The 9,740-nt window shown below is 48.9% G+C and overlaps 1 protein-coding gene and 1 long non-coding RNA gene across 2 annotated transcripts; both read right to left on the bottom strand.

Moving 5' to 3' along the window:
* Nucleotides 1-1,774: 1,774 nt before the first annotated feature.
* On the bottom strand, nt 1,775-4,414 carry LOC127327735 (uncharacterized). Its single transcript, XR_007868724.2, has 5 exons — nt 4,106-4,414; nt 3,714-3,762; nt 3,173-3,235; nt 2,953-3,067; nt 1,775-2,275 (listed from the first exon to the last, which is right to left on the bottom strand). It is a non-coding gene; the product is annotated as an uncharacterized lncRNA (long non-coding RNA).
* A 1,630-nt stretch (nt 4,415-6,044) lies between these two features.
* LOC127328805 (uncharacterized) lies at nt 6,045-7,370 on the bottom strand. Its single transcript, XM_051355380.1, has one exon. The coding sequence runs from the start codon at nt 7,368-7,370 to the stop codon at nt 6,045-6,047; it is 1,326 nt and encodes a 441-aa protein (XP_051211340.1).
* Nucleotides 7,371-9,740: the final 2,370 nt, after the last annotated feature.

Consider the following 9,740-nt stretch of genomic DNA (forward strand, 5'->3'; position numbering starts at 1 on the left):
AGTATTGATTCGGTACCCGATGGTAAAGAGAATCGGAACCGACAGTCCAATTATCTCGCACCTTGATTACTGTATGTGCAGTACATGGTCTGAACTACATCGCCAACCGTTGATTTAAGCCGTACCCTCGTATATGGTGCTATCGGTACCTCGAGTATAATGCACATTATAGATCAATACAAAAAATCTTTAAAAGCACCTAGTTTTGATATATGTGGCACCTCGCTAAGAGAATATATTTCAATGCTAGGGCTACCGGATCTAAGTTCTATCGGTAAATAAGAACACTCGTACAACAACACTTACCTTTAGGATCATCCAGTACCTACGCTGAGGTCATTCCGCACCTTCATTATAGGACTATCGGTACCGCAGATATATTTCAATGCATATCGCTAGGGGAACGGTTCTAGTGTTTATCGATGAACCAGAATAGTCGTACCTCGGTACCTACCTTAGGTGCTCTACAAGCGCCTACGTTGAGCATAGCCGCTCCTTCATTATAAGGCTATCGGTACCTCAAATATATATCAACGCTAGTTACCAGGCTACCGGATCTAAGTTCTATCGGTAAACATGAACGCTTATACATCAACACCTACCTTAAGATTATGTCGCACCCCGCCGATGGATCATTTAGTACCTAGACACACTATTTTGTGTTTGGACTGCTTTACAACCATAAGAAGCACCCAACTTATGTGCATGTCGCACCTCGCTAAAACAACAATCGGTACCTAGGGTAGGTATATGTCGTACGTCACCAATATAGCATTCAGTACCTCGAGCATAGTGCAATCGATGCATCGGTGCGAGAATCTAACAAAAGCACCTAACTTTGATATATGTCGCACCTCCCCAAGAGAGCATCGAGTACCTTGGATTTAGGGTTGTATGGTTTATTAGGGTTGTATTATAGGGGTTTGGGTGCTCGACTAGTATTGATTCGGTACCCGATGGTAAAGAGAATCGGAACCGACAGTCCAATTATCTCGCACCTTGATTACTGTATGTGCAGTACATGGTCTGAACTACATCGCCAACCGTTGATTTAAGCCGTACCCTCGTATATGGTGCTATCGGTACCTCGAATATAATGCACATTATAGATCAATACAAAAAATCTTAAAAAGCACCTAGTTTTGATATATGTGGCACCTCGCTAAGAGAATATTTTGTACCTTGGATTTAGATTTTGGTGCTTATGGATATGGTTTATGGTATAGAATTAGGATTTTCTGTTATATTAGTGCACCAATATGCTCTTAACAACCGCACCGAGGGTAGGTATATGTCGTACGTCACCAACATGGCATTCAGTACTTCGAGCCTAGTGGAATCGTATTAGTGCGAGAATCTAACAAAAGCACCTAACTCCGATATATGTCGCACCTGCCCAAGAGAGCATCGAGTACCTTGGATTTATGGTTTTGTGGCTTATTAGGGTTATAGTCTAGGGGTTAGGGTGCCGCGACTAGCTAGTATTGATCCTGTATCCGATGTTCAAGAGGTTCAGTACAGACAATTCAATTATCTTGCACCTTGGTTAATATTAGTGCAGTACCTGGTTTGTGTAAGGCTACCAAACTTTTTATGACGTTTACTGGATCAGCAATATCCAAAATCTGAAGTTCAATGGGAGTAAGGCTACCAGACATTCTACGACCTTCTCTATCTAAAGTTCAAGATCAAACAACGACAATCTGTGTATCTACTGAAAAGGAAACAAACTCATATGTTATATGTTAGAACAGAGATAGAACCCATTACTAGTCAAACGTGCATGCAATCCAATTCTTACATAACACGTAATCTACAAAAATGGAGTAAAATAATTGAAGATACTAGTACAAAATACACAGGCACTTGTCACAGCTATAAACATCTTCGTGTGAACCATATTAAACCTTGCTTGTTTTGTTTATTTCTGCACCAATGCTTGCATTTGCAAGACAAAACTGTTCATCTCCCGAGTCATGCAACTGTTGCAAAATAAGAAAAAGACAAACAATAAAACTAAGACATAGTCACACTGCATCCGCGGCCACTGGCTCGCTCAACTCAGCCTCCGCTGCGACAGTGCGTCAGCCCATTGACAAACTCGTCAAAGCTCCACTGCAACGACCCGCCAGACGCATATCTGAAGACAAGATTTCTGAAAAGAGTCTACTCTCCGACTTCTGAAGAAAAGATCTTCAGTACATATATGCTACAGATATCTCATAAAAGCATAGAAGCTAGTATCACTACTGATATGCATTATGTATTTCATAATCTGCAAAGAGGTCAAAGTTCTGATGTCACATTAATGACAGACTGGATACTAGTATACAAGAAAAAAACATGCATTTCAAGTTCAAATGCAGGATAAAGAAACATTATAACACTCTGGACAAGAAAGGAACCGCAATAGTCAAGAGTGGTTGAATCCCTTTTTTCTTAGGAATTAACATTTTCTCAAATTTATAAAACTAGCACTCTTTTCTTTTAAAGTGCACTATCAGTATTATTATAATCTATCTTAACAAGATTACAAGCTTAATGAGAGTAAATTCGTATTTTACCGAAAATCACATATTTCCTAAATATTCAGATATGCAGATACCAACAATGCATAACAATAACTAAGATATATATATTTTAAGCTTAGTGCCTGGACAATAATTGTTAGAGAAAACAGATTATCGCTGCATAAGCACAACAACAGATGTCATACCATATTAAGAAGAATGAGCTTAATTACTACTCTTCCAAAAATACTGTAACTATTCATATACTCTTATGTGTACTATAAACTGCAAAAATCTACTGCTCAAAACAGGGAGTTGTAGCAATTATTAACTGCAGGTTGGATGATTCAGCTCTCATTGTTTGCTAGTACTGCTGCATCCATATGTTAGTACTGCGAAATATATAGCCGCAACCACACAACCAAGAATTGAAGGCACGCACCGTTAGACGATGCTCCACTTCTTTTTGTTACTCCACCTTTTGGTGAAAGCATCTTTTAGGCATCTTTAGATTGTGACTCATTAATACTTGGAGATTTCTGTATTCCTCCAATAGCCTTGAATGAAACATGTACAAAGTTCAGTCCAAATGTGTCATAAATAGACACGAAAATAAGAAAAAAAATGAAGATATAATGATCATAAGATACAGAAGCACTCACCGACCAAATATGGACAGAAAATGCCTTTAGCTAGTGATGAAGTGACTTGAAGTTGCAGGGAACCTAAATACAAACGAGAAGATGTTATAAATGAAACATGATTATAGCTATCCAGTCAATATCATCTACTGGAAGAACAAGCAAGGACCAATACAAGGATTAAAAGAGGCATAAAATCATTAGACGCCGAGATAACCCCATGTGATGGTGTTTACTTCAGTTGAGTGAAATTATGTGATTTACTGATGACATAGACGCAATCTTTTAGAAAAAGATGGCAGTGGGTTAGCATCTAATTCTAAGCCTAAGTGGTCAAGGATGCCACACATCACAGTTTGGTCGGTTCAGTTGGACAATATTCTTACCAATGTAGCTAAAGTTATCATGGTCTTAGCACATGGAGAAATGACCAAATTACTATGCAGGATTTAAATTTCAAAACAGAATAACATGATTAACCATAAAGAGCTGCCGCGAATATTGGCTGGGCATGTCTATGCAAATCAATCACCTGAACAACAAATTTGCTGACAAGATTTACCTGTAGAAGCAGCAGTTCCTGTTGGATCCTGAAGAAGCTACGGTAGCACCTGAAGAACAACAAAACAACAACATTACTCAGCATGCCATCACATTGTTAACTAACTTAATTATGGCGTGAATGATCCCATCAGCTGGGATCTAATTAGATCACCAATCAAGAGATCTAGCTGGTTGTTATTGCGTAGAGATTAGAAAGGGGCATGCAATTAGGTAGAGATTAATTTTTGCTTGTACTTGATTAAAAGTGCCCCTAGGCCGACTAGCGGGGGCGGCGGAGGGGGAGTAGAAGGAGGAGGCAGCGGCGGCACGGCCCTCGCGTCGATGGGGAAGGACCTGGTGGCGCCGGTGCCCTCGCGTAGATGGGGACGAGAAGGGGCGGCGGTGTCTGACCTTGTGCAGGGCGACGGTGGTGCAGGGTAGCCCGGGAGCGGCCACGCGCGTGAGGTGGAGGAGGCAGGCCGGGTCTCGAGCCGGAGGAGGGAGGAGCAGGGACGGAACGGCGGCCTCGACCCGGAGGACAGCAGGGGCGGTGGAGGCGCCCTCGGGACGATGGGGAGGACCACGAGGCGCCGGTGCCCTCACGTCGACGGGGAGGCGCAGAGGCGACGACGTCTGACCATGCCCAGGGATGCGTTGGCGCATGGGAGCCCAACAGAGGCCGCCGGTGTCGACTTTGGTCTTGATCTTACCTTTTTTTCAGTTGGGTTCGAGTTTGACTATCTAGTTACCATCGATCTTCCAATTATATCAGAAAATGAGAACATTGTTACTGCAAACTCTGATGAACACATGCGAATTGGACACAGTGAACACACGAAGGCAGCGGTTTTGGCGGTCTGTGAAGAATGCAGGTTTTCTCCTCTCTAAACCATCTTCGATCCGCCATTAGCACGAACAACGGAATGTGTCCACACGCAAAGGCGAACATGCTTATTTCAGTGAAGAAACTGTTAATCGAAGAAACCGAAGAACTACAACTAACATTGGGCATATAGCTAGTTAACTCAAAACAGACCTAGCTAAGAGCATGTCTAACAGGCCCCGTATTTTTTCGCCCTTTAAAACGCGAGTAGAGGGCCCTGTATTCAAGAACAATGGTAGCATCACGGCTTTTGCCACAATACATGCCATGCCATGCTTTTGGACAATTTTTCCATGTCCAATGCATGCAATCCAAACTACCAAGCATCCCCGGCCACCCCCTCTTTTCATTGATCTCCATGAGCCTTTTTGTATCATCCTCATTTGGAGCTCGGAGATACTTGTCTCCATACAACTTGATCACCATCTTGGCAAACATACGCACGCAATCCGTGGTTGTTTGCACACCAATGCGAAGGTACTCATCGGTATAATCTGCTGGTATACCGTATGCAATAACCCTCATGGCGGCAGAATTTTTTTGGTATGGGCTAAATCCCATGACTTGGGCAGCATTTCTTCTTTGCTTGAAATAATCGCAATTTGCCTCGCAATCTTTGACGATTTTCTCGAACAAAGTCCTACGCATTCGGTACCGTCTACGGAAGAGGCGGGGAGGATAGGTCGGTACCTCGGCGAAATAATCTTGCATCAGCTGTTCGTGGCCGAGCGCGCGGTTCCGCGGAATGCACATACGCCCCATCACGGATCCTTTCCGCTGATCCAGCAGCTTCATGCGGTCCTCCGTTTGCTTCAAGCCGAACAGGAGCAGCATCATCTCCGTCTCATCGTCGTTGAGCAGCTCGTCGATATCCGAATCGTCGGAATCCGACGACGACCAATCGGTGGACGTCGCGTCCAAATCCGCCATGTGCACATCCTCCGAAGCCATCTACCACGGTGTACCATACATCAGCCCCAAATCCGACCAATTTACCGGCGGCAACGAAGAAGAACGCGGCGGAATACTCACCGGCGGAGAAGACCACGGCGGGAGGGCGGGCGGCGCGCGCGGAGGGACGCGGAACTTCGGCGGGGTGCGGCGGAGGTGCGGCGGGCGTCCGACGAACCTCGACGAGGCTGGGCGGACGGCGGAGGGGCACGGTTCTGTCGGATTGCGTCGGCGGCGCGCGGGTGGCGGCGGCGGGCGCGCGGGGGAAAACGGCGGGGGAATCGAAATGTCCGCGCCGCGCTTTGAGTGGGATACTGGCTTCGCCCACTATCCCAGCTCCCACCCCGCACAAGTAGGGGGCGACGACCCGCCCCGTACTCGAAAACAGCAAAAAACGATTCGGGGGCCGTTTTTACGAGGCGTGCTAGACGGCCGGGTAGAGCCGAAACCCTCAAATCGGCGGTTATTATACGGGTTTGCCCCTTTTACGGGGTCTGTTAGACCTGCTCTAAGCTATCATGGGATGGAAGGCGTGATCCACACTGGCGGCGTCGGGGTGAAGCCATGGTAGAGCTGCGGCCCGAGCGCATCAATCTTCTTCACCGTGCCATCCTTGAGGCTATACACCCCAGCAGGCCGAATGTCAACATAGTCGTCGTCGTCATCATCATCATCCCTGTACTTGATGTCCTTGTTGCGCTTGCGCAGCGCCGCCTCCCAGAGCTGGTCATCCGTGTAGTAGACGCAGCCGGCCTCAATCTCCGGTCGTCTCATCCTAGGCACGCACAGCGAGTTGTTCAACCCGATGAACAGTGCAGCGTCGCCGATGTCCCTCGTCTCCTTCCACTGCCCGTCGTCACCGAGGACATACACATGAAACGAGCATGTCCACGTCTTATTCCAGAGGTACCCTCTCTCCTTGGTCCAGTTCTTGACCACCACCATCAGCCTCCCATCCGGCGCCGCCACAAGGTACTTGCGCGATGACATGCCTTCTCCTCCAGTTGTCAGACGTGGCGCGACGGCCGTGCTCGTGTACGCACCGGACTCCACATCGCGCTCCCACGCCTCCACAATGCCCGAGTACGAGACGGAGTGGAACCGGCCGTCGTGGTGGATTGCATCCTCGACGTCGTCCTGGGACCGTCCCAACCTCCACGCGCCGCCGTCCTCCACCGCGGCGAAGGCCGGGGCACCGTAACTTTCGCTTAGGATGAGCATCGCGGCATGCCTTCCGGGGCGGCGCCCGACGGAGAGGACGACTTTCCGATAGAACCGCGTGCGCAAGTCTTCGCCACCCAAGTAGGTGACCCCGCCATGCCCCTCAGCCCCCCAGCGGCTGTCTTCGAACGGTGGCCCGCCCCCGAACCGGGCGGTCAGGAACCGCCTGAACGACACGCTGAAATAGCCGCGGCTGTCGTTCCCGGGCACGAAGACGCCCATGGTGGCGATGTGTGGGAGCGCGTGCTGCTCACCAGTGGCGGGGTTGACGAGGTGGATCTGGCCCTGGTTGTCGCCCGTCGCGAGCCACCCGTGGGAGGAGCCGAGGACAACGTAGTCGCGCAACGCGGGGTCCGGAGCGCGCACGGTGGCGGCACGCCGGTCAGCGAGGGAGAAGAGAGTCGCGGTCGCTGGGTGCTTGTCCTTGTCGTCGCAGGGGAGGTGGAGCCATGGCGTGGGAAAGCTGAGTACGTCGTCGCCGGATGCGGCGAAGACGGTGGCGAAGGCGATGCGGTCGAGGAACTCCAGCCGGTCATGGATGTTGGCTAGCAGTTCCAGCGGGAGTTTTCCGGGGCCGGCGGACTGACTTTGCTTGGCGGCGTCGTCCTTGCTTCCGGCCATTGGCGCTCCGCTCGTGCTCAGTACAGCTAGCTAGATCGATCGGGCGGAGCAATGCAACCTGTTTTGAACTGGCCGAGCAATGCAACCTGATATAGAGATCCAGAGATAGACGTGTGTGTTCTCAGATCGGATACGGGGGGACTGCTGAGCGTCCCTCGGGGGGTTGGACAGCTGTTGGATTAGCTCGATTGGACCATCCAGATCGTGACACGTGTCACAGTATACCTTAGTCCCACTTTTGCTACCATAATGTACCAAAGTAGCAAAAAACGGTTCGTTTGTAGCAAAATCAACCCAATTATAGCAAAACACGGTTCACCCAAAATACACACAGATCTCGTCGGAGACTCGCCGGAGATCTCGCCGGAGACGATGTAGCAAACATGTTGTACTATTGTAGCAAAACAATTCTTGTATTGTAGCAAAACTGATCTCATCGGAGACCTCGCAAAAAAACTCGCTGGAGATGTCACCCGGGAACTCATCGGAGGCGTCGCCGGAAACCTCACCGGAGACATGGTAGCAAAAAATATATGCTAAAGTAGCAAGAAAACACAAAAATTGTAGCAGCTATTTTTTTGCTATTGTAGCAAAACCGACCTCGCCGGAGAACTTATAGCAGAAAAACAGAACAATTGTAGCAATGATATATAATATATAGAACAAAAGTAGCAAATCCGACTTCGCCGGAGAAGTTTGCCAGAAACATCGGAGCAACAATATTATACCAATTGTAGCGGCGCGGCAGGCCGTGTGTAGCAGCGCCGGCGAACTTGTGTAGCAGCGCGGCCGGACGTGTGTAGCAGCGTCGGTGACCTTTTGTAGCGGCATGGCGAGCCGTGTGTAGCAGCGCCGACGACCTTTTGTAGCATCCTAGCACCACCATCCTCCATCGTTGCACCAGATGCGCCACCCCTCGAAGCAAGTGTCGGTCTGCAGGCCGCGTCCCCCTTGGTGAGGAATGGGGGGAGCTGCAGGCGACGATGCTATGGAGGGGAGGGGACGGTCCGGCCGCAACGCGCCGGCGAGGAATACGGTGGCGCCGACACGTTGGTGGATTTGGCAACGAGGCCGCGTCGACGGCGGCCTACAGCAGGCTCCTTCTCCGAGCCAAGTGCCACCACCTCCGTGCATCAGCGCCATAGTTTAAAATAGCGGGCTATCTCATTTAGCCGCAATTTTTTTGGAGGCTATAAAAGGCTATAGCCGGGTTATAGCGGGCTATTTCATTTAACCTTTTTTTAAAATTTTGAAATACTTTTGTCATATCTTACCAAAAGAAGAGGAAAACTATGATGCAAATATGATTCATGATACAACTTATTTAACTATTCAAGGCAAACACGTATTCAGATATTCAACTCACAAGTTTTATCTAATTATACTGAATGCAAATTCGGAAAACAAGAAATAAAAAATAAAAGAGAAGATAAATTCAAAATACAGGAGGTTTAGCGGCTAAATTAGAGGCTGAACAGGGGCTAAATTAGGCTATAGCAGGCTATTAGCGGTTTTTTCTCATTTAAAGGGCATAGCTGCAGCGGCAGGTCTCCTGAAAGGCTATAGCCGGCTATAGCCAGGCTATAGCGGGCTATTTAAAACCATGATCAGCGCCCTTTGCCCCGCGCACGGTCATCTTCTCGGCTCCGCAGGGGAGGCGCGGCAGTGGTGCTCCACGGGAGGAGGCGCAGCACCGGCGGAAGCGCGCGACGATTGTGCTCCGCGGGGTGACGCGCGGCGGCGGCAGATATGCAAGCGGGGCGGGGCGAGAAGGCGGAGCTGCGACGCGGGCGGCACGAGGAGGCGGAGCTGCGGCTCGGTCCAGCGCTCCGGCAAAGGACGGCGCGAGGAGGCGGAGCTACTGCTCGGGCCAGCGCTCCGGCAAAGGACGGCGGGAGGAGGCGGCGAATGCTTCAGCAAGGACGAAAAAATCCTCGTGATACTTCTCTCGCGAGGAAGGAGATGCTGAAAAGATAAGGCTGAGATGGTCCACACAAGCCACGTGTCGTGCGCGCGACCAGGAGGATCAGAGAGCTGTTCCCCCGGGGGTTCGGCAGCGTTTTCCATTACTCTACCGTCCAAACAAAACAAAAAAAAGTATACAAAGAGTCCCCTAAAAGAAAGTATCTTTACTATTATATTCGAGTTGGTACGTCGTCAAAAATGTTTGATGTCAAAGATTGGAGAAATCACGACCGTCAAATTAATGTGTGGCTCATCTAAACCGTCCTATGGTACCCACTGCTGGCGAAAACAATTTATGGACACAATCGCCGCTTTCTTTTTTTCCATATCAATCAGAATATATTTTTCCTTATTTTCCCGCAGCAAAGTTATCTTCAAAATAATTGGAACGCTATCCCCGGCCAA

Source organism: Lolium perenne, chromosome 1 (genome assembly GCF_019359855.2).
Source record: "Lolium perenne isolate Kyuss_39 chromosome 1, Kyuss_2.0, whole genome shotgun sequence".
NCBI lineage: Eukaryota > Viridiplantae > Streptophyta > Magnoliopsida > Poales > Poaceae > Lolium > Lolium perenne.

Bases quoted from the DNA above. Each gene is read 5' to 3' on its own strand.
- LOC127328805 (XM_051355380.1), bottom strand. From the start codon at position 7,370: ATGGCCGGAAGCAAGGACGACGCCGCCAAGCAAAGTCAGTCCGCCGGC.